At 61.3% G+C, this 26077-nt stretch overlaps 2 protein-coding genes across 3 annotated transcripts; one reads left to right on the plus strand and one right to left on the minus strand.

Moving 5' to 3' along the window:
- Nucleotides 1-533: 533 nt before the first annotated feature.
- ASPHD2 (aspartate beta-hydroxylase domain containing 2) lies at nt 534-10914 on the plus strand. Its single transcript, XM_053298982.1, has 4 exons — nt 534-1437; nt 6394-7785; nt 9365-9478; nt 9729-10914. The coding sequence occupies exons 2-4, from the start codon at nt 6978-6980 to the stop codon at nt 9836-9838; spliced, it is 1032 nt and encodes a 343-aa protein (XP_053154957.1). The 5' UTR covers nt 534-1437; nt 6394-6977; the 3' UTR covers nt 9839-10914.
- A 1669-nt stretch (nt 10915-12583) lies between these two features.
- On the minus strand, nt 12584-22944 carry HPS4 (HPS4 biogenesis of lysosomal organelles complex 3 subunit 2). Of its 2 annotated transcripts, none has more exons than XM_053298981.1 (13): nt 22416-22944; nt 21546-21636; nt 20894-21037; nt 19995-20102; nt 19377-19481; nt 18777-18871; nt 18493-18559; nt 18120-18156; nt 16472-16592; nt 15170-15350; nt 14761-14893; nt 13912-14020; nt 12584-12906 (listed from the first exon to the last, which is right to left on the minus strand). In XM_053298981.1, the coding sequence occupies exons 1-13, from the start codon at nt 22454-22456 to the stop codon at nt 12735-12737; spliced, it is 1404 nt and encodes a 467-aa protein (XP_053154956.1). In that variant the 5' UTR covers nt 22457-22944; the 3' UTR covers nt 12584-12734. The 2 variants fall into 2 exon arrangements, with proteins under 2 accessions (XP_053154956.1, XP_053154955.1); XM_053298980.1 differs by having other exon boundaries at nt 19377-19493.
- Nucleotides 22945-26077: the final 3133 nt, after the last annotated feature.

Here is a 26077-nt window from a genome sequence, read left to right on the forward strand (position 1 = left end):
GGGGGAGAGGAAAGGCGGGAGAGAGAGAAGGGGGAGGAAAGGGGGAGAGGGAAGGGGGAGAGAGAGAAGGGGGAGGGAAGGGGGAGAGAGAAGGGGGAGGGAAGGAGGGAGAGGGAAGGGGGAGAGAGAAGGGGGAGGGAAGGGGGAGGGAGAAGGGGGAGAGAGAGAAGGGGGAGGGAAGGGGGAGAGAGGGAAGGGGGAGGGAAGGGGGAGAGAGGGAAGGGGGAGAGAGAAGGGGAGGGAAGGGAGAGGGAGAAGGGGGAGAGAGAGAAGGGGGAGAGAGAGAAGGGGGAGGGAAGGGGGAGTGAGGGAAGGGGGAGGGAAGGGGGAGAGAGGGAAGGGGGAGGGAAGGGAGAGGGAGAAGGGGGAGAGAGAGAAGGGGGAGAGAGAGAAGGGGGAGGGAAGGGGGAGAGAGAAGGGGAGGGAAGGGGGGAGAGGGAAGGGGGGAGAGGAGGGAAGGGGGAGAGAGGGAAGGGGGAGGGAAGGGGGAGGGAGGGAGGGAGGAGAGGGGGAGGTGAGTGTAAGAGGGGGAGAGGGAGAGAGGCCGGGCTGAGCTCTGCCCTCTTTCATTCATTCAAGGGAACTGCTCCCCCTCCCCCCACTCCGTGGAGGCAGCTCATGCTCAGCACACACAACCGGAGTGGGGGCTGAAGGAGCTACTGTTGCAGCCGCCGCCGCGGGGCTCCAGCGCCCTCCTCCAGAGCGAGGGACGGGGGAAGCCCCCCTGGTCTTTTTTGGGGCCCCCAGAACTGCGCAGCTTGCAGAGCGGAGACAGCGGCGGGCCCGGTGTAGTATCACTTTGTCATATTCATCAACGAGTGGTACACTATGCATCTGAGCATGCTCCAAAGCATTGGAGCATGCTTAGTATGGTTAAATGAAGCTCCTTTTCGTTTTCTGCCAAAAACCCCTATCAGATTTTCATTTCTGATTAAAATATCAAAGAGATGCAATCCAGATTCTGCAAAAAAAATCACATGTGATTGGATGTGCAATTATGTAACAAAATTACTCTGAAACCTAAAGAAGAATGACTACAATGGTGCATCTCAAGGATGAATGTTAATTTCTGTGAAAGGCCTAGAGAACTGGCAAGAAGCGAGCAGGAAGGAGACTGAGCATGAGCTGTGACACGGAAGTTTATCAGGAAAGAGGAGGAGGAAGTACTGAAACCTGATGGTGTCGGGGAGAATAACAAACTAGCCTATCAGAAAACCCTACAGTGTCCCACTCGTTGATGAATATGACAAAGTGATACTACAGGGGCCATTGGTGGGGCTGAGAGCAGCTGAGACAACCCTTCCTCCATCGACTCCACCACGCTGCCTTCGCTGGCTCCATCCACTGCACAGACGACGTGACAGGCGGCAAGAGCCCCTCCAGGCGGGGCTGGCGACTGCTGCTGCCCGGCAGCCTCCCGCTCACGGCCCCTTCCAGGTGAGGATGCAGCCCCGGCCCCAGCAGCAGCCCCTCCCGCGGAGGAGGGCGGGGGCTTCGGCCACCCTGCTGCCCGTCTCAGGAAGACGAGAGGAGGAGCAGCAGCCGCAGCAGCAGCAGCAGGCGGCTCAGTCGGTGGGAGTGCTTAACTCCTCTCCTGGCCAGAGAGGCTGACTCTCCCCAAAGCGGGATCAGAGCTCAAGTCCAGCCTGCCACGTGGCGGCTGCTGCTGCTGCTGCTGCCCACAGCACCAGGCAGGCCTAGCAAGATCTCCCGCTGCTGCTGCGGCTGCGTCTGCCTGCCTGCCCTTGGCTCCCTCTGGGCCTTGGCAGCTGCCGCCAACAGAGTGGGCTCTCCTCTTGTAGTACAGCAAGCCCGCAAGGGGCGGGGGGTGTGTGTCACTTTTTAAGCATCCACGAATGCAGAGGAGGGGGGCTTCTGTAGAGCCCTTTCCATGCTAGTAGTGTGACAGTGGGGAGTCCATACAGCGCCTTCTGCACAGCGGCCCCAATCCTTTGGAACAGTTTTGAAGAGGGGCTGGAAGCCTTTGGGGAATGTTCACTCACTGCTGGTTGCGATCTGAAGGCAAAGTATGGGCAGTCTGAGTGTCAGACTTCACTGGAGGGGGGATCTGTGAGGGGCAGAAGGTGTGGCATCTCCCCCCCGCCCGGGAAAGGGGCTCCTGCCCTTCACGTGGCTCACGCGTCACCCACACTGCTTACCCTTCTGAAACGAGGCTTCAGGTTTCCTGCTTATGTCCTGCAACTGGAAGCCACTCCACACACCTAGAAACCACTGGCAGAAATCTTGGATGGAGTGCACTCTGCATGTTCTTAGGGGCACCCTTCCTTGTGGCTTCGCATGGTTTGGGTCTGAATCCCTGGCATTGAGAACAGGTTCTGGGGCCCTCCGCTCTGCTTACTCTTTAGTAAGGCCAGAGTACGTCCAAAGGGGAGAAGAGGAGTTGCCACCATTGGCAGCCAGACTCTCTCTCCCATAGAGGCTGACTTTCAGACTGCTCTCTAAGGAAAAATAATGGGCAATAATGCCACTTGAATCCAGATGGAACCATGCTGCTAGCACAAAAAGAAAAGAAAAGGCTGCAGAGCAGCTTTTAAAATGATGTCTGGGGGATAGCCAATGGGAGCAGTATCCGATTCAGCCAATGACTTTCCTTCAGGTGTGGAGGCCTAAGTGTTCAGAGAGAACAGAAGGGGACAGCCCAAAGGGGGAAATCTCTTGAGAGGAGCACCCCCACCCCGTAGGTATAGGAGCACACCCCCTGCACTGTAGGGTGAAGCTATAGTTGAGTGGATGGTTTCAAAGAAACCCCCACCCCAGCCCCTGAGGGTCCCCCCCCATCTCCAACCCTCCCTGTTTTCTTCATTATCTCCCTCACCCCAAAGGGCCATCGGAGGGAGGGATGAACACAATCCTCTTTCCCCTAACTATGCCCTCCCCCCCCTTCTAGCTAGGAAGATGTAGATTACGCACCACAGCTTGCCACAAGCCCCAGGCAGGCTACCAGAAGTTGGGGCAGGCAGGCATAGGTGAAGGGGAGCTGAATGGAAGAGAGACAGACATGCAGCAGCAGCAGCAATCACCAGGCTCTTAGGGGTCGTGTGGGATTTACAAAAGAAAACCTCTGGCTGCACAGTTCATTTAAGGAGCTTGCCGTGCCCTCACCACCAGATGAGCCACCGGTTTCCTTGGCTTCAAAGGGGAGGCTCAATGCTTGGGGAGGGTGAGGGAGAAGCCGGTCAAGGCGGGCTTGTAAGCAGGAGCGCTCCAGGGAGCCTCCAGGGACAAAAGGCAGCAGAATCCCTCAACACCAGCGGTGGGGGTCCACAGCCCGGCATGCTTCTGTCCGTTTCCAAACTGGCTGTGAAGCCAGAGGAACCTTTGGCGAGCCACAGCAAGGCCCTTCCAGGTTCCTGCCTGCCCTGCTCTTTCTCCTCCGACCACCGCACACTTACCACCAGTTCCCCCCCACTCATTCTCTTAAAGAAACTGATGCAAAGCAGCATTGCATGAAAAAGCACCTCTGAGCATGAGCAGAGCGCCTATCATTTAGCCCTGGGCAGCAGCAGATTATCCCCCCCCCCCCGCATGGAAAAGCAGGACGCCTTCCCAAGGGTTCCCCGCGCAGGCTTCGGCCTCTCTCCCTTTTGGGAAACCGAGCTGGGTCCGTGCCTCCCCGCAGCACCCCGCCAACAGCAGCCCCACACCTCTTTGGAAAACAGGCCTTCCAGAGACTGAGCCTTCCCCCCCCCACCTTCATCCTGCCCAGCCCTTGCGGGGTGAGCGAGAGGATGTGCCGGAGTCCCAAAGGAGCCCCGCAACGGGCAGGGCTGTGTGTAGGGCGCTCTTGGCGGCGGGGGTGGGGGGACCTCTCCAAGGCGGGCGGGCGCCCTGGCCGCAAGGCGAGCAGCAGTGCCGCGACACCGCTAGCCCGCCCGGCGCGCAAGACGACTCGGCTCGCGCAGCGCTCGCTCTCCGTGGCGGGCCCCTGGCTCTGCCAGCCCCTCCCGCGCCTTCGGCGGACGGGCGGGCCGCTGGGAGTTGCGGTCCGCGCTGCTGCCGAGCAGGAGCCACCGAGGAGAGCTCAGCCGTCGTGCCGCGCAGGCAGCGGTGCCCTGTGCAGGAAAAAGGAGGAGGGCCGGGCGGGCGAGCAGCCCCCGCGCAGCAGGTTGGTTGGTCCTGAGATGGGCGCGCGGGCAGGAGGGGCTGGGTGGCTCCTTGGAGGACTGGAGGAGGAGTCCCCGCCCTGCGAGAGCCGCCCCAGATTCCGTGGGCCTCATCGATTGGCCTGGGCAAGGCAGCAGCGACCCCCGCCCCAGTGGCGGCAGGCACTGGGGGCAGAGGAGGGCAGTTTGGTGGCCTGCTGGGCGCTGCTCGGCAAAACCTCTGGCCGCATCCTGCCACGCGCATCCGAGCAGAAAACGGAGGCTAGGCTCCGCATTTCAAGTGCTTAAATAGGAAGCGGAGGGCTGGGGGTGGGGTAAGGTTACCCTGGGAGGTAGCGCCTTCCCCTTGTTGAAGAGTTCTTGGCCCAGGCCAGTTGGAAGCACGGGAAGGCGCTCTGCACGTTCTCAGAGGCTCCCAGGACCTAGGGCTGGGCCTTGGGGCGTCCCGGCCCTTGCAGGCTGGTTGCTCCTGCTGGTGGGGCGGCAGGCATCCTTCACCAGTAGTGGCCTGCCAGGGGGCTGGGGAGAAACCCCCATGGCCCCCCTCAGGAGGGTGAAGCAGGCACCTTCAATCTGGGGTGCCCAAGGAACTGATCTGGCCCTGCCTTGAAGGCATGCAAGCCATGCTAGAGGACCCTCCAGGTTGTCCAAGCAACAGGGCCAGATGGAATCGTTGTCAGGTCTGCTAGGAACTCCCAACCCCCTTTTCTTCCATCCTGAATACTTGATGGGTTAGGAGAGCACTCCACTCCTCATGCTCAGGCGCATTGCTTCAATGTTGAGCACATGTGCCGGGCACTGGTTCTGGACCAGGGATGTGAGGGCAGGCAGACCACAGAGGTGGCTTCTGGTGGGGGTGAGGTGACTGTTTTGCTTGGGCATGAGTGGGGCTCAGGCCTGCTGGGGAATCACGCCGGCTCCCTACACATGCTCAGAGGCACACTCTTCTTCTGCTTCTTGCCTGCTGCAGCCTGTCCCTGGCTCTCTGTGGCCAGGATCGCTTGAGCCGGGGGTGTCCACGCTCCTCCTCCACGGGCCTTGCAGGCAGAGGCTTGGCTCTCTTCCAGTGCTCCAGGAACTGTCTGCTTGCCTGACCCCAGCACTCTTTGCTGATTGCCAGAGGCTCTCGCCGCCGCCGCCGCCACACGGTTTCCTGGAGAGCAGGACAGCCTTGCTTTGGCACTCCCTCCCTCCCTCCCTCCCTCCCTCCCTCCGGTGACACTCAGCAGCATCTGCGCCTCCTCCTTGCTCGCCCCCCCCTCCTTACATAACACCCTTGGCTGCCACTGGGAGCTTCCTCGCCAGTCACCAGGGCTGCCTCTCGTGCCCAGCAACTCCCGTGCAGTTGGGGGGGGGGGCTTCTTTCCTCCTCTCTCTCTGCTGGGAGCAGAGGCGGCCCAAAGCAGACAGAGAGGCCAGGCAGGGCATCCAGATGGGGTGCCCAGATGAGCTCAGATGCAACCCTCCTCATGATTGTGACTCTGGTCCTCTAGGCAGCCACCAGCTCCGCACCTCCTCCTGCTTCGGCCGGTGTTGGCAGGGAGCCCCGTTGGCCAAGAGCCTTTCCACAGAGGCACAAGGGCTCCAGAGGGGACAAGGGAGCTGCCAGTTAGGGTTGGGGGGCCGTTTTTGCCCAAGAACCAAACCTGCCCCCCCGCAGCAGGGAAGGGGAGGCAGCAGGATCGGTGTGGAGCTCCAGCTGACTATCTTTGCTGCCCCCCCCCCCCGCCCGTCCGCCACTTATGCCTGAGCTGAGCCTTCCTGAATGCAGGACACACGATGGGGAAGGGTTTTGCTTGTGTGTCCTCCAAGGCACGGATTCCCAAGCCTGAAGCCCCAGACTACAACTCCCATCACCCCCAGTCACAATGGCCTTTCAGAGCAGGGTTGGCGTGACGCTTCTCTGTCCATCCTGGGCGCTCTGGCTTCAGAGGCCTTCCTGGGTGCAGGAGGGCAGCACCAGAGCCCTCATCTTGGGCCCAGCTTCCCAGCAGGCAGCCCCGGAAGTCACTCATTCTCTTCCCCGACCCTGAGCAAATTCCCAGCCTCTGTGGGCATTGGTTGTAACCAGTTACCCAAGTGTGACTGGCAGGGCCTGCTTGGGACACCCTCTGTTCCTCTGCCGGGGGACCAGAGGCCGACTCCTCTGCCTACCCCGGCTGCCTCCCTTCTGCGGCAGGTCGGCCCTGTTGAGCTCAGAATGGGAAGAGGGAGGCATGCCCAAAAGACAGTTCCCTCAGCTCAGTCCGCCTTCCTGTTTTCCTTTCAGAACCTCTAACGGGAACAGACAGCAGGCCAGCCACTGAGCTGGCTTCTCCTGAGCCTGGCCTGGCCTGGATGTGGCCCGATTCCGTCTGTGGCCCCAAAAAGACAAAATATGCTGCTCTGTGGAAAGAAACTCCCCAAGAGCCGAAGACACTGGCCTTGAACCCCACATCACAAAAGTGAATCGGCTTCACTGGGCTTCGGTTTCCAGAGGTGTCCTCGTGGGGAGCCACAGTCATGGGCTTGGAAGTGGTTTGAATGTGCAGTGTGGACGCATTGGCCTGAACATAGCATCCCACCGGCGCTTCTGGGTTCTTCTTTCCCCAGAACCCATCTTGCAGGATGATCGCCCCGAAGCCTTTGTGTGCATGTCTCCGATTCCCCCAGCGGCACACATCGGGGGTGAAGCGCAGTAGCCACAACTGTCTCCACTGACGCCACCTTCCGGGATTCCCTGCCAGTGCTGGCCAATGGCCGGCTTCTCCTCGCAGGCCCCGGCTCCCCTGTGCTGGACGGGTGCCCGTGGAGGACTCCAGGACTGACCACTCGGCTCTTCTTTGGCTGCCCGAGAACAGGAGCGTCCCCACGATGCCTCTGGAGTGGCTGATGAGCTGGGGCGGGTCCCTCGACGGGCTGCGGGACTTGATCGGCACGGGGATCCAGTCCGTGCGGGACTGCGACACGACGGCACTGGGCACGGTGGCCTTCCTCCTCACCCTCTTTGTGTGGTACTGTTACCACGTTGGGCGAGAGCAGCCCCGCCCGTTTGTCATGGTGAACTCGCTCATCCAGGGCTCCGACGCCAACGGCCTGCAGAACGGCTACGCCCACTGCCACTCCCCAGAGTGCGTGCGCTGCGCCCACAGCGACGGCCTGAACCAGAAGCTGTATCACAACCTGCAGGAGTACGCCAAGCGCTACTCCTGGGCGGGCATGGGCCGCATCCACAAGGGCATCCGCGAGCAGGGCCGCTACCTGAATGGCCGCCCCTCCATCCAGAAGCCAGAGGTCTTCTTCCTGCCCGACCTGCCAACCACCCCCTACTTCTCCCGGGAGGCCCAGAAGCACGACGTGGAGCTGCTGGAACACAACTTCCAGACCATCCTGGGCGAGTTCGAGGCCCTCTACAAGGCCTTCTCCAACTGCAGCTTGCCCCAGGGCTGGAAGGTCAACAGCACGCCCAGCGGGGAGTGGCTGACCTTCTACCTGGTCAACCAGGGGGCCTGTGTGCCCCGGAACTGCCGCAAGTGCCCGCGGACCTACCGCCTGCTGGGCAGCCTCCGCACCTGCATCGGCAACAACGTCTTTGGGAACGCCTGCATCTCCGTGCTGACCCCCGGCACTGTCATCACAGAGCACTACGGCCCGACCAACATCCGCCTCCGCTGCCACTTGGGTAGGTGCCCCGTTTCTGGAGCTCCCTCGCGCCCTCTGTGTTGGCTCTTCCGGCAGTTCATTAACACAGTCTTGTGTGGCATGAAGAACGCAGATAGAGAGAAACATGAATTTTCTCATAATAGCAGTCACTCTGTGACACTGATGAACAGAAGATTCAGGGCAGCCCAAAGTCAAGGACTCCTTCGCGCGATGCAGCATGCATGAATGTACGGAACTCACTGCCGCCAGATGTAGCAATGGGTAATTAGCCGTTCTTGGCAAACTAAGCCAAGAAGCAGCTTTTCGAGTGGCGAGTCTCTCGTATTTAGCAGGAGGAGAGCAACTGTCCCTAGCCACCCCCAGCACAGCATGCCTCCCGTGGCTGTTGCTGCTATCTCCCTGGTGTTTCTTTTTAGATTGTGAGCTTTTAGGGAACAGGGAAGCAGCTTCATGTATTATTTCCCTATGGAAATCACTATGAATGGTTATTGACGAGTGCTAGATCAATAATCGTAGTGGTAGGAGTTGTGATGGCCAGTGACTTTGGTGGCTTTTGTGCCGGGGCAGGGGAGGGGACGAGACAAATCTGGGAAGGAGGAGGCGTCCGTTAGCCATTACAGAGTTCCATGTTCAGGGGCAGTCTACCTGTCGGGGAGCAACCGCAGTGGAGGGCAGTTGCCTTCATCTCCTGCTTGAGGGCTCCCTAGGCACAGCTGCGGGGGGGGGGGCTCCCTGTGAGAAATGCAGGGGGGGCCTGCACTCGAGTGGCCTTCTTGGGTCTGGTCGAGCCTGGCTCTTCTCATGGTCTTGTGGGAGCTGAAGTGGTGTTTTCTAAGCAGCTCGGTTGCCTCCAGGCGGCTCTCTTGGAGCCCTTCCCTCCCCAGGCGGAAGCGGTGCTGCCCGGCTCCTCCCCACCTGGCACAGCTGGCTTGTGGGTCGCCCATCCAGCTGAGCAAAGAGGAGGGCTGGTGGCCAGTGCCGGGAAGCCTTGCTGTCAGCCCAGCTTGGGTGGCTTGTGGCTCCCCATAGGGCTCCCGGCCCACGTGTCCTTCCTCCTCCGTTGCCTGCACCCCCTTGCAGGGAAGTGTGCTCCTTCTCTGCAGGCCAAGGAGCTGCTTTCCTTGGAGAGGAGAGTCACTCTCCTTGCATGCTCAGGCCAGCTTGTGCCGCTTGCTGGGCTGCTGCTGCCGCCGCCATGGCAGCCATCGAGGAGGCCTTGCTTGCCGCCTGGAGCTGCTGCTGCTGCTGCTTGCGCACCTGCCTTCCCTCAGGGCCGCTCCGAAGGGGGCCTGGCTGCCCCTGAGGTTGCGAGGTCATGAGCTCAGGTGGCTTCTGGTTTTCAAAGGACTAAAACAATCTACCGAGCTCCGGAGCCTCCCTGTTCCAAGGCAGGCTACCTGGAGAGGGCAAGAGAGAGCAGTTGCTCTCTCAGCTGCCTGGAAGCCACCAGCTGACCACGGTGGGAAGCGGGGGCTGGCTGAGAGGGGCCGGCTCCAGAAGAGCAGCCCCTCTGAGCTGCAGGGGTTCCAGAGGTGCGGAGGGGCCGGCCCGGCCCTCCTCTCCTCGCTCCTGAGGGGTCTCTTCCTTCTCTTCTTCAGGCCTGAAGACGCCCAGCAACTGTGAGCTGGTGGTGGGCGGGGAGCCCCAGTGCTGGGCCGAAGGGCGCTGCCTCCTCTTCGACGACTCCTTCCTGCACACGGCCTTCCACGGAGGCAAGTCCTGCTGCATGCCCCCCACCCCACCCCACCCCACCCCCCGGCTGGAAAGGCCTAGCTGGTGCCCAGCTGGCAGTGGCTGCCAAATGCTCCTCCATGTTGGCAGCAGCTCCTGGACATCTCGTCCTCAGCAAGCCATGCCCGCGGTGGGAGGGTCCTCCTTGCCGGTGGGCTCCCCTTGGTAGGGCTGCCCAGGAGCCCCTTGGGATTGGGGGCTCACCCCCTCCTTGCTGCTCTGCTCCCCCAGGTGTGACTGAGGAAGGCCCCCGCGCTGTCTTCATGGTGGACCTGTGGCACCCCAACGTGGCTGCTGCTGAGCGCCAGGCCCTGGATTTTATCTTCGCTCCAGGACGATGAGGTGATCTCCCTGGCGTAGCAGGCTGGGGGGCAGGCCGTTGGCCCAGCGGGACCCCCTGAACCTGCCCGTCCTGGTGCAGCCATGTGCGCGCATACACACACACAGGGTGTGGGGCTTGCTCCTTGCACCTGACTTTGGTACAGGAATATGTACATTTTTGTACATGGAAATGTCCCCACCCCATCTGCAGTCTTCTTTCCATCCTTTGCTCAGGGGGAGGGAGGGAGGGGCTTGGGGGGCACCACCATTCCCCACCCTGCCCCCCTTTCACTCTGTGGTTAAAGGCACAGTGCCACTGTTGTGTGTGTGTGTGTGTGGTGTTGCTCCCTGTGTTTTGCAGTGTCCAGAGCTTCAAGTCTGAGAACAACCCTCGGGGTTTCTTCTCAATGAATGTAGCCATGTCACCTTTCCTGTGGCACCCCCCGCCCCCGGCAAGAAGAACTCACAGAAGGAGGAGATTGGGGGGTGGGTAGGACCCAGCTCCTTACTGGCTGGTGCTCAGGACAGCCCAGCAACCCCCCCCCCCCCATGGCTGCAGTGCAGCAGAGGCCTTGTCCAGTGTCTCCACGCTGCTTGTGGGGGGGAAGAGCCTTTCGAGTGCAGAACGAGAGATGCAGGACCCTCCCCGGCTGAGCCCTTTTATTCAGCTTTGCACCGGCTTGCTTTGTGCCTTCTGTCTCTGTGGCTCCAGCCCCCTGCTTTCTGCTCTTGCATCAGGGTGTCCAGCAGCTGCAGTGCTTACTGGGGGAGGGAGGATGGCGTTGGGCATGCTGGGTTACCAGCGGGGGGGGGCTGCTGGGCGCCCACTTGTGCCCTCTTTCTGGGAGCCACTGGCGGCTGAGGCATCTGGCCTTCTACTGCCAGGACTAGCTTTCATACTCACCCTCTTTGTGGAGGACAGAGCAGGGGGGGGGGGGGAGACGGCCATGCATGACTTTTCACCCCCCCGCCCGACTGAGTGGCTGGAAGGAGTCCTGCACCCAAGCAAGACAGCCCCGTGAAGCGTGTGATGGCTCCGTAACATTTGTGCCAGCGACAGCCAAGGCTCTCCAATAAAGCAGTTGTGCTCAAAGACCGAGCTGTGTGCGAGGCTCTGGGGGGCGGGGTGGGGGAGGCCACGATCCGTGGCCATGCGGGACAGGCACACCAGCCTGGGGCCCCAGGAGGCTTCTGCGGGAGGGTTTGGGGCAGCGCAGAAGTTTCCGTCACAACAGGAAAGAGAAGCAGCAGCAACAGGTGGAAACGCCCTTTTACTTTTACACACCTCCAAAGATGCACTTTGAGGTACACCCCCCCAAACGTGCATGCTCCATGCCACACGGTTGCACTGTGGCGGGGGGGGCGGGGGGGGCTTTCCTGCTCTCACTCCGGGACGCCTGGAGGAGCCGGCCTCTGCCTTCTGGAATCCCATCAAGCCCTGGCTGCCTGGTCCCGAGCCCACACCCTCAGCCAGGCCGCCCTCTGGAAAGCAAGGGGCAAGGCGACGGGAAGAGACGGAATGAGGAGGAGGCCCTGGGATCACATCTTGCCCTCCCAGAGGGGCGTTGGGGGGGGGCTCTGTCTACTCCACCGCCCCCCAGGGCTCCTCCCAGCCGGTTTCCACCAGTGTGTGTGTGGGTGTGTGTGCGCACACTCCTTCTGGTGCCGCCAGCAGCCAGGCCTTTGATGGAGGCAGCAGCGGCAGCCCTAGCGGGTGTTTTGGTTCCCTGCCTTGGTTGCCAGGCAAACACCCCGGCCTGGCTCCAAAAACAAGCCGCCCGCCCGTGTGCCTGCTGTCACGGCCGCCACCTTCAGGGCCCCTTTCCTCCGACTCCCCTGGGGCCCGGGGGTGAGCGGGGAAAGCCCATTTCTGGGTCCAGGCTGGGCAGTGGCTGCTTCCACGGAAGGGAGGGGCTGAGCGGGGCTGGGCCAGGCCCCACGGAAGGTCTGAGCCGGCCCCGCGATGGTCTCCCCTCCGGCCCCGCCGCCTGCTGCCAGGCCCTCGCCCTCCTTGCCCTCTCTGCGGATTTCGGACTGAACTGCAGTTTGCAGGAAAGGACACGGGGGTGGCCTAGAGCCGGGGGAGCGGAGGCAGCCACCGGCTCCACCCCGGTCAGAGGCTGGGAGCTCAAGGAGTCTGGAAGGGGGCCCTGGAGCACCCCTGCCCAGCTCACCCCTCCGCAGAAGGGACGACGACAAGGGTTGGGAGCACCTTTGGGCTGAGAAGACATGCCCTCCTGCTCGTCCGAGCCAGAGAGGCCCAGCGGCACGGCCGGAGAGCCGGGCAAGAAGACCAGTCAGAGCGGAAGAGACACAGCTCGCTGCGGGGGGCGGGGGGGGGTTCCAAGGCAGGGCCGGCTGGGGGGGAGGCCGGCACTTCCTGAAGCAGGGCGAGAGCCGTCCCGGCTGCCCCCCCTGGCTCTGCCGGGGCTGCTGGCCAGAAGCGATGGGTGCCGGGGCTCTGCCACTTCCAAGCCGGTCACGCAGAGACAAGAAGCCCAGCAAGGAGGCCAAGCCAGAGTTCTCCTCTTTGCTCTGCTCCCAGAGGCAGGGAGTCCCTGGAGAGTGCCCAGAGGACCGCACCAGGTGGGAGGCCCCGGAGGAAGGGAGCTGCCATCTGCCCCGCTGCTGTGGGGGGCTGGCCGGCCAGCACCCATCACCAGGTGCTCCTCCCCCTTCTCTGTGCTCGGAAGGGAGCCAGGCGTGCAGAGAGAGTGTCTTGCTGGGCCAAGGAGTGAACGTACCCGAGGAGGCACAGTGATGCCCACAGCCCCCACTCCTTCTGCCCTGCCAGACATCGGTCAGGGCCCATGATGCAGCGCAGGAGGAACCCCACCCCCCCCAGGAGGGAGGGGCACTTTGCCCGCAGCACATCCCGCAGTGTCCCGGCGGTGTGTCGCTTCCCCAGCTGGCTCATCACAGGAGGTTGAGGCCGTGCTTGAGCAGCTTCTGCTTGGCCTTGCTGGGCAATCCAAAGGCGCTGTCGTGAGGGTTGGGCACGCCCGAGTTGCGGAGCGGGGAGCCCCCCTGCTGGAAGTAGGTCTCCTGGATGGCATTCCGGCAGGCGTACACGGCTGTGGAGGCATTTCTGGGGGCGGGGGGGGGGAGAGACGCCATGATTTGCGTGGCATGAACCGAGGCTTCGTTGCCAGGGCAGGTGTGGGGAGCAGAGGGGCAGGCCTTCCTCCTGGCCCCGCAGGCAGGACAGGCTGCGGGGATGCTGTGCCAGCAATGAAAGCCCAAAGGCCCACCGGGAGGGAGCCGGCGCGCCTCTGCGCTAGCCCCATCGCTGCTGCAGGGAGGTAGAGGATGCCTGGGGAAAGCGGCCGCCTCCAACACGGACATGCCCATTGCAGGAGAAGGGGGGTGGGGGGTGCTGGGGCTGAAGCCCCCGGGCTTCTCTCTGGCCTGGCCTGCAGGGCAAGGTGAGCCAGCACACCCATTCCTCTGTCCAAGGGGCGTTTCCTGGGCCATGGCCACCACGCCCCTGGAGCTGGGGGCCGGGGCAGCCCGGACTCACACACCATGGCCCTCGGCAGGCGCCTCCCCCCCCCCCCCCGAGCGAAGGTGAGGCCCGCCTGCTTCCTCTGCCTCCTGCAGCGCTGCCAGCGGCTTGCCCTGCCCCAGTGAGCAGGCAGGGAGGAAGCGGGGCCTCCCCGGCCACTCGGGCTCTTGCGGGCTCCCAGCGGGTGAGATGAGCTCGCTGCCTGGCCACAGAAGTCCCAAAGAGCCAGCGTGGGGTCGTGGTGAGAGTGCTGGACTGGGAGCAGGGAGACCCGAGTTCAGCTCCCCCTTCAGCCAGGAGACTAGCGGGGTGACTCTGGGCCAGTCCCTTCTCTCTCAGCCTAGCCTACTTCACAGGGTTGTTGTGAAAGAGAAACGTTAAGTATGGAGTACACCGCTCTGGGCTCCTTGGAGGAAGAGCGGGAGATAAAATGTGAATAAATACATAAACAAACCAAGAAATGCTGGGGCACCCAAACGCTACGGGTTTCTCCAGGCCAGGCTCAGGGTCTGGGGCGGGAGGGGGGCGGGGAGGCTCAGGACAAGCACGCACACACTCAGCAGGTCACCCCCGGCTGCCACCCCTTACCGGACAGTGAATTCCGATGCGGTGGGCAGCTGGTCAAAGCTGGCATGGATCAGGCTGGCTGCTCTCAGGAAGGGCCGGTCCGGGGGGCTGCTGGTGGGCAGGAAGTTGGCTGGAGGGAGGGAAGGCGGGAGAGCGGCACCAGTTGATTGAGCAAGCAGCACAAGGAGGCCGGGGGGGGGACGGACCAGGGGGGGTCCCAAGTAGAGCGGCTGCTGGCGAGGGAGTGGGAGTGGGGCAAAAGCCCCTCTGCCACTCCCTTGCACTCCGTCCCCCGGGGTTGTAGTAGCTGCACACATACACACCCATTGCATCCCCCAGCCTCTTCGAAGGTGGTAACGTGTGGGGTCAGATAAGCAGCTTGGCCACTGCTGCAGATCCATTTTTGTTTGGGCTGTGTAGCATCCCCAAATCCCTCCTCTTCCTTTTGGCCTACCTGTGAGGGCTGTTGTATGATTACCCCCATGGTGCAGAGGACAGCAGCGAGAGGTTTGCCCAAGAGCACTAGGTGAGGCTGCAGCAGAGGGGAGATTGGGACGGGGGACCTAGTCTAGACTCCCAGCACTGCCTCTTCGCCACTACGCCTCACGCTGGCCACTGGTGCTGGGCCGCGTCCCGGTCCAAGGCAGCTCAAGAGCTCCCGACTCGCCCTCACCTTTCCCAACAAGTGTCAGGGGTCAGGTCAGCCTGATCGGCCCTCCAAGCCGTGGAGGCCACGCATACTTCAGCGGTTTGCCTCCAGCACTTGGCACTCCAAGGTATGCTACCTTGGCACAAGGAGGCTCCACTCAGCCTTGGCACTTCACAGTCACAGGAGTCCCCAGAGCAGAACCCTCCCCCTCCTCCACTCACTGGTGAGAACGTTCTGGATGGAATCGTGGTGGGCGAAGCCGTAGCTGGTCTTGGCCGAGGAGAGGCTGTCCTTTGGGAGGGTCTCCGTCAGGTGGACTTCCAAGCCATTCAGAGAGGCCAGGCTGCTGTGATACTGCAAGCGGGTGACAGCGGCACCCACCGGGGGCATGGGCAGAGGAGCAGGGCCACGGAGCACCCCTGCAGGATGCCTCCACACCTTGCAAGGGCCAGCCCAGAGCGCATGCTGGTGGGGCCCTCGGCCAACCCCTCCCCGCCAACCTAGGGAAGCCATCGTGTGGGGAAGAAGGCCCCCCAATGGCAGGTCGGCCACAGAGGCTGCGTGCCCTGCCCAGCCAGGGCCTCTGAGACGCTGACCTGGGGGCGAGCGAGAAGAGCAAGAGCCCCTTACCACGTCCTCCACGGAGCCTCTGCTGTCGGCCAACTGCTCTTCGCCCAGAAGGCAAAGGACCAAGCCTCGGACGCGGTGGGTGTACAAGACCATCCTCACGGGCACGTCACTGGCCGGCCCGTTGGCCCTGCCCAAGCACGACGGGCCCTCTGGGCTGCCGGCAGGGCCCCCCTGACGCCGGCTGTGGGCAGAGAGACGGATTCCTCCCTTGACATCAGCACACAAGAGCAGCCCTGCTGGACCAGGCCCAAGGAGGCCCAGCAGCCCACTTCCCACTGGGGCCCCCAGGCAAGAGATGAAGGCGCCCCACTCCCCGCGCCTGCCTTTGCTCCCTTGCGACTGGGATTCAGGCCTCCTGCCTCTGAACCGGGAGGTGGCCTATAGCCATCAGGGCCAGTAGCCATGGATAGACTTTCCCTCCACGGATTTGTTTTGAGCCCAGCTTAAAGCCCTCCAAGCCAATGGCCATCACCACATCCCAGGGCAGAGAGTTCCATAGATCGTAGTGTAGTGTGGGTAAGTACTTCCTTCTGTCGACCCTCCGTTGCCCGCAGTTTCATGGGATGGCCTCTGGTTGTCGCGTTGGGAGAAGGCAAAGGTTCTCCCTCTGCCCGTCTCTCCACACCATGCCTAGTTCTATATCCTGTCTCCCCTCAGTCACCTCCTCCCTGCTGCTTTCTAAGAGCACTAGAGAACTCAGGGCCATACAAGGAAACCCCCTGGGACTGAGGAGACAAAAAGAACTTCTGGACTCAGGACGTTAAGGAAAAGTTTAAGTCCCACTGAAATTCCCGGAGCTTGAATTAGTCAAAGAAAACTAATTCGGGAAGCTGCCTGCAACAGAGTCAAGCCCTTGGTCTCTCTAAGGCAGTCCTATCTACACTGGCCGGCAGCCACTTCACCAAGGTTCTCAGGCTGGAGTCTCTCCCAGCCCTACCGGGAGAGGTTTGCCAGGGAGTGGCCCTGGGACCTTCGGCATGCCCAACGGATGCTCCTCCGCCACTGAGCGATGGGCCCCTCCCCATCACACTTGTCTCTTACTTGGTTCAGTGCTGCTTATTCACGACGAACATAGCCTGGAGTGTGAAAATACTGAATTTGGCGGGCCTACACTTACTGCCCTCTCTGGGGCACGGACGCCATCTTTTCTGCAGCACCCTGATGGTACCGTATGAAGGTCAAGCAGCTGACAGGATGCAGCAGCAGCAAAGACGCTGAGTAGAACGTGGCCCCGGCCCCGGCTGAGAAGAAGCCACAAGCTCAGACCGGCAAGACCCCCTGCCCGACCCCTTTGCCTCTTACCTGGGCATCCACTCCACAGGGAAGTCCCGGAGGGCGGCGGCTTCATCTTCCGAGAGGTAAACAGGGGTGATCTGGACCCCCCGAGGTAAGGGGGATCCTGCAGAAGTTGGCAGAGCACTTCCTGGGGGAAGGAGCCACAAGGCAGCTGCCCAGTCTGGCATTTGCTTCTCATAGACCGCCTGATCCGCATCGCGCTGGGCAGTGCACATGGTTTCACACACACACACACACACACACGCAGCATAAAAGCAGCCTAGGGAACATGGCAGGAAGGCCTCCAGCCCGGCTCTCCACCGGCCCCGTCCAGCCTGGATTCTGCAGATTCCGCTGCAGTCCGCGCTGGGGTGAAGCCCACGTGTCATAGACACCCCCAGACCATCAGCGGGGGGGGGGGGGGGCTGAAGCAGCCTGTCCTTCCCTTCCCGTGTTAAGCACCACTCTGGTGGAGCCACCCTCTGGCTCTCTGTCACTCCACAGAGCCCCTTCAGGGGTGCTGCTGATGCTCAGAGGGTGGCCAAGCAGGAGGGTGTTCCCCAGGGGCCAAGGAAGCCCAGTGGCTGCCAGCAGCAGGCCCAGAGCCCTCTAGCTGAGGCCCCTCCAGGCCGAGGGGTGCGGAGGAGCCACCAGCCTGGGAGGAGGAGCTGGAGCCCCACAGCAAGGCAGGATGCGCCCCACCACGATGCCTTCCAAGGGAGAGGGGGAATTCAGGCCTCCCGGCTTCTGGGGCTGGCTGCTTTCCTTAGGCACCGGGGGTGACACGTCCTTCCTGGTGCATTGTGGGACGAAGCAGTTCCAGGAGGGAGGTGGGGGATGGCGCCGAATAGGGATGCTCATTCGTAAGGAAGGACGCTGACATGAAGGGATCCCTAAAAAGGGCACCGCAGCAGCTGCTCCGCTGGCAGACAGGCACAACCAAGTGTGTGTGTGGGGGGGGGCAGAGTGTCCAAGAGGGATATCCTCAACCGCAGCACGCCTCGGGATGAAAGCGGCTGGCAATCCTCCCCCCGCCCCCGTGCCCCATGGGCCTGTGATGAGAAAAGCTCCTCTCTGCCCAGAAGCAGAGGCCAGCAAGGCAGGAAGAGGCCCAAGAGGAGGAGGAGGAGGCGAGGCAACCATGCCTGGAGACCAGGCCTGCCTCCAGCTCCCCAGGAGGAGGTCAGGAAAGCCAGGCTGTTGGAGCAGGCCCAGGGTGGCTCCTCTGCTCCAGGGCTGCTTCCCCCAGTGGCCCACCAGATGCCCCCTCTCCCTGCATCTGGGATCCGGAGGCATCTCGCCTCTGAGCTTGGAGGCAGCCTAGCGCCATCTAGAACAGCAGCTACTGACAGGCCTGTCTTCCATGAATGTGTCTAAGCCCTTGTCCATGGTGAGGGGTTAGCCTTGCTGTCTGCCCCAGAGCACAATTCACCAGAATGAAGCAAGTGCCTCTGAGCATTCACAGAGTCCATTTCCTCCTCACTGCTGAGCAAGCATCCTCTGCTCCTGCACAGCTGGAGTGAGGGGAAGGGGCTGCTGTGGGGAGGATCCCAAGAAGGAGGGGGCCTCAGCCACAAAGAGGTCTCTTGCCAGGGCTCCGCCTGTGGATCAGGCCGCCTGCCGAGGCAACATCCACCCAGAATGCAGCCCTGGCCCCCACCCCCACATGGCTTACCATGGTCCTGCAGCACAGCTTCACTTTCCGGCCTGCCCTGAAATGGAAGCGGAGTGCTATTGCCCAAGAACTGGCTGTCTGCGGGGAGCCACAGAGACGGGGGTGGGGGGGTGCCTAGCAGTGCCCGTGACTGCCAGGTAGGAGTCCAGGCGAGCCAGTCTCTGGCCTGCTCTCTGCTGGCTCGTTAGTTTTCATTAGACCTTCCATGGCTCCTTCGGCCATCATGAGAATCAGAAACCTGACTCTTTAAAAAAATTGTTATTTAATGATGATGATTCCACACTCACGATCAGAGCACAGAGGTGCCATTTCTTCCCCCGGGGAGGAGTCTGCGTCTCCCAAGCCCACCCGCCCCTGCTGAGCTGAAGCCTACCTCCAGCTCCACTTCCTGCAGCAGGACCCTGGCGGTGAGGTCGGGCGGCAGCTGGGTGCTCACAATCCTGCAGTGGGTGGGTGGGGTGGGGCGGGGCAGGAGAGGGAGAGAGAAGGATGAGAAGGACAGAAATGCCCACGATCCGCCTAGCCCGCAACCAAGGAGGTGGCTTGAAGAGCCCATAGACTATGGCCCAATCCTTCCAAGGGCATGTTTGGGGCTATGGGGCAGGAAGACCACAGCGAAGCCCTCAACGTCCAGATAGCTCCACCCCAGATACTCACAGCCCCTTGTAGAGGATGCACCCGGCCAGCACGTACAGAGTGCGCTGGCAGGTCTGCAGGATCAGGGCCGCTTTCAGCAAGAGCAAAGGATCTACCTGCAGTGGAGGAGGAGGGCGGCCATGAGACACAAGATGGCGCTCTCCATGCCTTGCACGAAGGCTCTGCAGATGTCCGGTCCATCAAGCCCTGAATTGCTGGGGCTGGAAAGAGCCTTTCCCAGCTCCCTGCATTGGGGATGCGCCATAGCTCCATGGCAGAGCATCCACTTGGCAGGAGGAAGCTTCCTGCTCCAAGCCCTGGCAGCTGGGAAAGAAAGACCCTTCTCTGCCTGGAACCTGGGAGGGCCACTGCTGCCCCTCAGGCTAGGCTGCCCTGAGCACGAGGGACCAAGCGCCTGGCTCCGCGTAAGGAGGCGGCGGTGGCGGCGGCTTCCTCTGCTCCCGTCCCTTCAACTGGCGGTGCTGCCAGGGACTGAACCACAGCCCTCTCCCGTGGAGGCCCCCCGCCCCAGGCCAGACTGAACCCAGCGTATGAGGGCGGACCCTCCCACCAGCAGAGAAGGGCCAGAGACAAGGCAGTGCTGCAGTGAGGAGGAGTTACTTTGGTTTTGTCTAAAGTCCAAAGGGAGTTGAAAATCCGGTGCAGACTGCTGGTGCTCCGCTGCAAGTGAGTCACGTACATCTCCCACTTCTGGCCCAGCACTTCCTGCAGATGCCCCTGGGAGGGACAGAGAGACCGGCTCAGCACCTTGGAAGATGCAAGGGCTGTGTGTGTGTGCATCAAAGCAGGGACTCTGGGTAGGAGTTTATTCCAGATGTGGGCACATCCCAACCGGGCTTGCTGGCCTGCCCTTTGGCTGAAGGTGCCTGTTCAGAAGGGAAGCCGGCCCCAGACCTGAGAGGGCTCTCCCAGGCAGGAGGGCCGAGGACTCAGTCCCGGAAGCTGCTGGGAATGCCAGGGCTCCGCTCTGAACTACAAATAAAGCAGCAATCCCAAGACGGAAATGCCTCTAGGAACTTGCAGAGTATTTTCTCCTCAAGACTAAATTGCGCCAGACCCACCAGGAATCGGGGGGGGGGGGGGACTCAGCTGGCTGAGGGTGGTGGGGGAAGGGTTGAGGCCTGGGAGAAAGAGAGAGGCTCGTCTGGGGCTGACCCCCGGCTCACAAGAAGCAGCTGAACCCCCCCCCACTGCCCCTTGCTTTTAGCCAGCAATCACCATGTAAGCCTGATGGGCCGGCCCATTGTAGAAATAGAAGAGCCCCATCAGCTGCTCCAGGAACCGCCGACAGCTGACATCTGGGAGGTCAGGAGTGCAGCCCAGCACCTGCGGCGGAAAGGAGCATTAAGCACCTGAGTGGGGGCCTGGCTTCCTCAGCAGAACCTCTTGGTGAGAACCCCCAGTCCAGCCTCCTGCCTTCCCCCACGTGGCCAGCCAGATGCCTCTGAACAAAGTGTGAAGCCAACCCCCCCGCCCCCCGCAACTGGTGTATCAGAGGAATATCTGAAGCTGGAGGCTCTGTTTATTTATTCATTCTCTTTTTATACTGCCCCATCTGTTAGCTCTGGGCGAATCACAATGAATTAGAACAGAGACATAATGATCAGTTAAGAAACAATTGCACAATCAGAGAGGCACCTTTTAACGTGGTGATTCTCTTTATTTAGCAGGGGGAGTGTAACTGGCCCAATTCAGCCCCAGCACAGGACCCCTCCAGTGACTACTGTTGGTGTCTATCTTATGTTGCTTTTAGACTGTGAGCCCTTTGGGGACAAGGATCCATCTTATCTTATTTATTATTTCTCTGTGTAAACCGCCCTGAGCCATTTTTGGAAGGGTGGTTTAGAAATTGAATAAATAATAAATACTACTACTAATAATCATCAAGAAGTTAAAATAGAAACAAGGCAGTGTATAATGGTTTCGTGAGAATGACCAGCAGCCACTGAGAGGCCTCCCCTTTCAGGAATGTGTTGCCAGTGTGCTGTCGACAGGGCTTAAGGAGCAGCTGCTCCACCACCAGCCCCACCCAGGTTGCTGAGCTCTGGCCAGAAACTGCCTGCACCTCATTCAGGCTCGCCCCTGTGGCTACCTGGGCGGCCAGTTCCCCCTCTCACCCAGAGATAGCTTCCATCCACTTTCACGGCAAATTTGAGCTTCCTCAGCCGGATGAGGCCTGGCGGTGAGCCAGAGATCTCGGCCACGCAGCGGGCCACGCCGGCTATCTGTCCACACAGCAGCTCCTGCTGGTCCGGAGGAGTCTGTGAGGGGAAGAGGTCCAGAGGTCCGAGTGTTAACATGCCAGATGAGGTTCATCTTGCCCTCAGATACAGGGATCAGCTCGTGTGAGCAGCCGGCATTGGTTGACCCCTCCCTCCCGTGTGCTCTCTCCCCAAACGCAAGCTCAGCCCCCTGCCCTCCCAGCAGTCTCCCTGTGATGCAGTGACTGAAGTGCTCTGGAGCAAGAGTCACCAGCTCGGAGCAGGGCTGAGAGAGGGGAGTCCCCTCTCACCCTGAGGGGCACAAACCACCCTGAGGGCACTGGCAGATTCATTCACTGGGGCAGGCGGCGGGGGTGGGGCGGAACCCTCCCCAAGATCCAGCGAGGCAGTCAGTGGGCAATTGTATCCAGGCCATACTGGAGCATTTGGTTTTTTAACCTGGACACGTTCGCTAGCCAAGCGAAGAAGTGTTTGTTTGCTCCAGCTGCCGGGCCCTGCCAGAATGAGCCATGGAGGGCAGCACACAGATCAGCACAGGAGGCCTTACCTGAGAGGGGTTGAAATAGCAAATCCCAGCTTGTGTGGGGTCCCCTTCTTCCTTCACCTTTGAGCCATCGTAGAGGAAAAAGCAATACCACCTGCAAGGATCAGCACCATGACACTCAGGACAGGTCCCCTCAATGAAGCAGTCGGTATTTCACTGAGGGTTGCCCGCTTTCCCCAGGTGTGTGTGTCTTTCGTAAGAGAGAGACAGAAAGGAGACAGAGATAGGGAGAACAGCGTGCCACCACTCTGAAGGTATAAGAGCACTAGGGACGTGAACACGGCACTTTGGGATGTGCATGGCGGCCACAGGGCACACCCCTGGTACAGCCAGAAGACATTCTGCCAAGGCTCAACTTGCGAGTAACAGCAGTTTGGCTTTCAGGAAGGACTGCTGCCCACTTCTGAAACTCTCAGGGGAAGAACAACCCTGGGTGACCCAGAAATCCCCACACTGACGTGTCCACAGGAGGTGAAATATTATTATTATTATTATTATTAATTCGATTTCTATACCGCCCTTCCAAAAATGGCTCAGGGCGGTTTACAAAGAGAAATAACAAACAATAAGATGGCTCCCTGTCCCCCAAGGGCTCACGTTCTAAAAAGAAACGTAAGACACACACCAGCAACAGTCACTGGAGGTCCTGTGCAGGGAGTGGAATAGAATAGATCCAGGCATGGGCAGTGAGCCTAAAGAACAGGAGACGTTTCAGAAGCCCGAGCACCCAACGTACACGTGAGTCTCATTTAATCAAGGCCTTGGAGCATCAACGGAAGAGTCTTGGGTTTTGGAAAAGATTTCTAACACAGAAAAGACTGTAGGAAAGCAGGAAACGGGAGGTGGCCAGAATGAAGTTGTGCTGCTCCTTACCAGGCCGGGGCCCCCGGATCAGGCGGGGTGGCAGCAGCCATCTGCTTTCAAGACCCCTCACAGCCACGAGTCCTGGTCTCCACGGAGGGTCTCTTCTTTTTCAGCCAGGTGGCATAAAACCAGAGGCATCTTCCCGGAAGGCCTTTGCGACAACCCAGGCGTCTCAAGAGGGCTCCCGCCAAGCGCCCCACCCCACCCCCAGGCCTCTTTGCTCTCTTTGAGGCAGCCTCACAGCCCGTGGGAGGGGCCGGGGCGCTCAGACGCCTCCTCCCGGGGCTCAAGCCGGCATCTGCGGGCGGGCGGGCGGGCGGGCGGAGCCTCCTCTGGGGTCCGGTCTGGAGACTGAAGGGAGCGCAGTTGTGCCTCCCAGCCCCTCTCGGCTCCCCAGCCCAGCCCAGCCCAGCCGCTCCCCGCCTAGCCTGCCTAGCCTGCAGACTGGCTCTGGGCCCAACTGCCAGCGCGCGGACTAAGCCTGGCCTCGGAGAGCCGGTGTGGCATCAGTCTGCCCTGCCCCTCGAGGAGCCCTGCCCGGTGCATCTGAGCATGCTCATAAGCCTAGGAGCATGCTCAGTACGGTCAAACGAGGCGCCATCTTTTCAGCGGAAGCCAGTGCCCTTACCTCCTACATCTTGAGTGCTGGCAAGAATGCTCACTCTCTCTCGGAAACCTGTCAGGAGCTCTTAGGCTCGTTCAGAACTTCAGAACTAGCGAGGAGAGTTGTGTGCTCCGCAGTGTTGCAATTAGTTGACATCTTCAAGGTATGGGCAACGGAGTGGCTACAAATGGGGACTGAGCATGAGCAACGACACGGAAGCCGTAGCAAGATCTTCCGGAAACCCTGCTGGGCGGGGCTCCTCGAGGAGGGGCAGGGTGGGTTGCTGCCACACGGGTGCTTTTCAGATTCCTGGTGGGACACTGATGTGCCCCCTCAGCAGAGCGTCTGATGACCGAGGGGGTGGCGAAACGGAGGCAGACGGGGACAGGAGGACGTGGAACAGGGTTGGGGGAGCCGGGTTACACCCAGGAGGGGCCCCAGGACACACACACCCCCCCCCAGACGAGTCGTCCGCAGCCCCGCCTGTGGGCCAGAAATGTGCGCATGCCGCTCTGGCTGGCCGATGAGGGGCATCTGGCAGACCTTTCCGGGCAGACTGAGCGTAGCTGGCGGGCTAAGTTGGAGCGCCATGCGGGAGGCACGCATTGCATCGGGAGAACCCCCTGCTGGCTGAGCCGGTGGCCGTGGGAGTGAAGGTGCGGGAATGTTGGACAGCGGAGTACTGGGTGGACTGGCTGCGGGCGCAGCAGGGGTCCCTGCGCCTGCGCCGTCACGCGCAGGACGAGCAAGAGGCACAGACCCTGACAGAAGAGGGGTGCCCCTTGTGGACGCCCTCACCGGATGCGCCCCCTCCGAGGGTAGCAGAAGCCTGCAAGACGCCACCCGAGGGGAGGGGGGAGAAGGGAGGGGGCGGAGGGGCAGAGGAACAGCAGCGGAGCAGAGACAGAGACAGAGATGGAGGACAAGGACGGGCAGAAGAGAGGGGTTGAGAGAGAGGCGGCCAGGCAGGCGGAGAGGATGGCGAAGGCGGTCCGAGCGGCCCAGCACCAGCAGCTCCCGCAGTGACACCCCCCCCCCCGAAAGAGAAGCTGACGCCAAGCCAACGGTTGCAGATTCAGGAGCAGCAGCAGCAGCAGGGCCAGAGGCAGGCCCAGGGCACCGTGGAGCCGCAGGTGCCCATGGAGGGGCAGTGGCCATCCACAGAGCGCCCAGGCCGAGCAGTGCAGAGCAAGAGCAGTGGGGGGGGGGATCCGGGTGGATAGCAGCAGGAGTGACAGTGAGGGGCGGGCAGGAACGGCCGAGAGGAGCCCATGCAGGTCACTGGAGAGATGGAGACAGGGACGGCCCCGCGCCCCCAGAGCTGGCAGCAGAGGGCTCCGGGGAGGGGGCGGGAGTCCCTCTGAAGCAAGCTTTCACAGCGTCCCTTTGCCCATGAGAACTGAGGGGCACGGTGTGGGAGGAAGCAGCACCAATGTTGCTAGGCTCTTGGTTACACGGCTCACAAGCGGAGGAGCGCTTCGATGAGGCGATCCGCCAACAGAAAGAGGTCCAGGCCGTGACGGCAGCCAGGCTGCAGGCGCGCCTTCAGGTGGGGGGGGGGGCGAGACCGCTCCACTGTGGGCACGTCCCTGGGGGGTTTAGCCCCAGAGCTTGCCCCAGGAGCGGGGGCCTTCGCCGCTGCAGGGGCAGCAGCAAGAGCGGCACGAACGGCGCAGAGGAGGGCGGGCACGGATGGAGAGCGAGAGGCGGAGACGGGCGCCACGGCCGCGGGGCCAGCGCCGAAAGCACTAGCAGGGGCGGGAGCGCCCAGAGAGGGAGGACTTATGTGCAAGTTTGTGGGTGGGAAGGAGACAGGAGGCAGTCGGGGGCGGGCCAGGAACACCCACAGAAGGAGGGAAGGCCTGGCTGGGGCAGCGCGACCCCCTCCTGGACAGTATTGATTCCCACTCAACAGACAGCGACAACAGCAGTAGCAGCAGCAGTGGCGGGTCGGAATCGGGTGGAGAGAGTTCTGAGAGGGGAGGCATGGGCTCGGAGAGTGAGATGGAGGAGGAGGACTGTGAGGGGCGTAGGAAGAGAAGGAGCAGGGCACCACATCGGGAGCACATGGGGGAACAGGAAAGGAGGCGCAGAAGGCGAGCCAAGCGGAAGGAGGACGCCAGGCGGGTGATACGTTTCCGCTACACCCCCAAGGCGCCCAGCCGCCTGCCTTTCCTTAGAGAATACGTGCGAGATCAGTGGGTGGAAGAGGCGCTGCGCCCCCAAGAAGGTGGCTGGCATCATCCAACAGTCCGGCTCTGCGGAACTAGACGTGAGCCTCAAGGGCCAGAAGGCCTATGATGCCTTCTGGGCAAGGACAAAAGTGGTCGACTACTGCAGGCCCGACCTCCTGGAGGGGTCCCAGCTGATTCCCCTCCACCAGGAGGACACCAGGGTCCTGGTGGTCGCCTGGAGGACCACCAGCATCCCGGCGCAAGATGTGGAGATGCGCCTAGAAAGGGAGGCAGAGGTGTTGGTCACCCCGCAGAAGGTGAGAGACGAGAAAGGGTACTGGACAGGGGAGTACCGCACGGTGGTGCGCCTAGAACGCACCTGCTTTTTCAAGGACTGAGAGAGAAGGAAGGGGCCCCCCTAAAGTCTGACCCTAAGGATATGTTGCGAATCATGACCATCTTCTATGAACAGCTAAATGCTAGGAAGGACATTTCCGGGGAGGAAGTTGAGGCTTACTTGGAAAGTGAGAGCAGGGCGGGAGGAATGAGAATATCCCAGGCCTTGTCAGAAGCGGAATGCGAGGCTCTGATTCGGACGATCATCCTGGAAGAACTAAAGAAAGTAATATCCGGTGGCAAGGCGACATCGGCCCCGGGGCCCGATGGGCTACCATGGATTTTTGATAAGGATTTCGCAGAAATTCTGATCCCGGCTTTGGTGAAACTGTATAATTTCTGTTTAGAGACTGGCTGTTTGGGCCAATCTTTTGGAGAAGGTTTGTTGTTGTTTTTCCCAAAGAAGGGTGACACCACCCTACCTGAAAATTGGAGGCCTATAACACTCGATTATAGGATACTAGCCAAGACACTCAATGAAAGGCTGGCACCCGTGG

Source organism: Hemicordylus capensis, chromosome 2 (genome assembly GCF_027244095.1).
Source record: "Hemicordylus capensis ecotype Gifberg chromosome 2, rHemCap1.1.pri, whole genome shotgun sequence".
Classification (NCBI taxonomy): Eukaryota; Metazoa; Chordata; class Lepidosauria; order Squamata; family Cordylidae; genus Hemicordylus; species Hemicordylus capensis.

Coding starts and splice junctions, on each gene's coding strand:
- HPS4 (XM_053298980.1), bottom strand. CDS start 22,456: ATGGCTGCTGCCACCCCGCCTGATCCGGGGGCCCCGGCCTG. Junction 18,560..18,776: donor TGCATCCTCTACAAGGGGCT/GTGAGTATCTGG, acceptor CACCCACTGCAG/GATTGTGAGCACCCAGCTGC. Junction 12,907..13,911: donor GCATCGGAATTCACTGTCCG/GTAAGGGGTGGC, acceptor CCCCGCCCCCAG/AAATGCCTCCACAGCCGTGT.
- ASPHD2 (XM_053298982.1), top strand. CDS start 6,978: ATGCCTCTGGAGTGGCTGATGAGCTGGGGCGGGTCCCTCGACGGGCTG. Junction 7,786..9,364: donor CCGCCTCCGCTGCCACTTGG/GTAGGTGCCCCG, acceptor TCTCTTCTTCAG/GCCTGAAGACGCCCAGCAAC. Junction 9,479..9,728: donor GCACACGGCCTTCCACGGAG/GCAAGTCCTGCT, acceptor CTGCTCCCCCAG/GTGTGACTGAGGAAGGCCCC.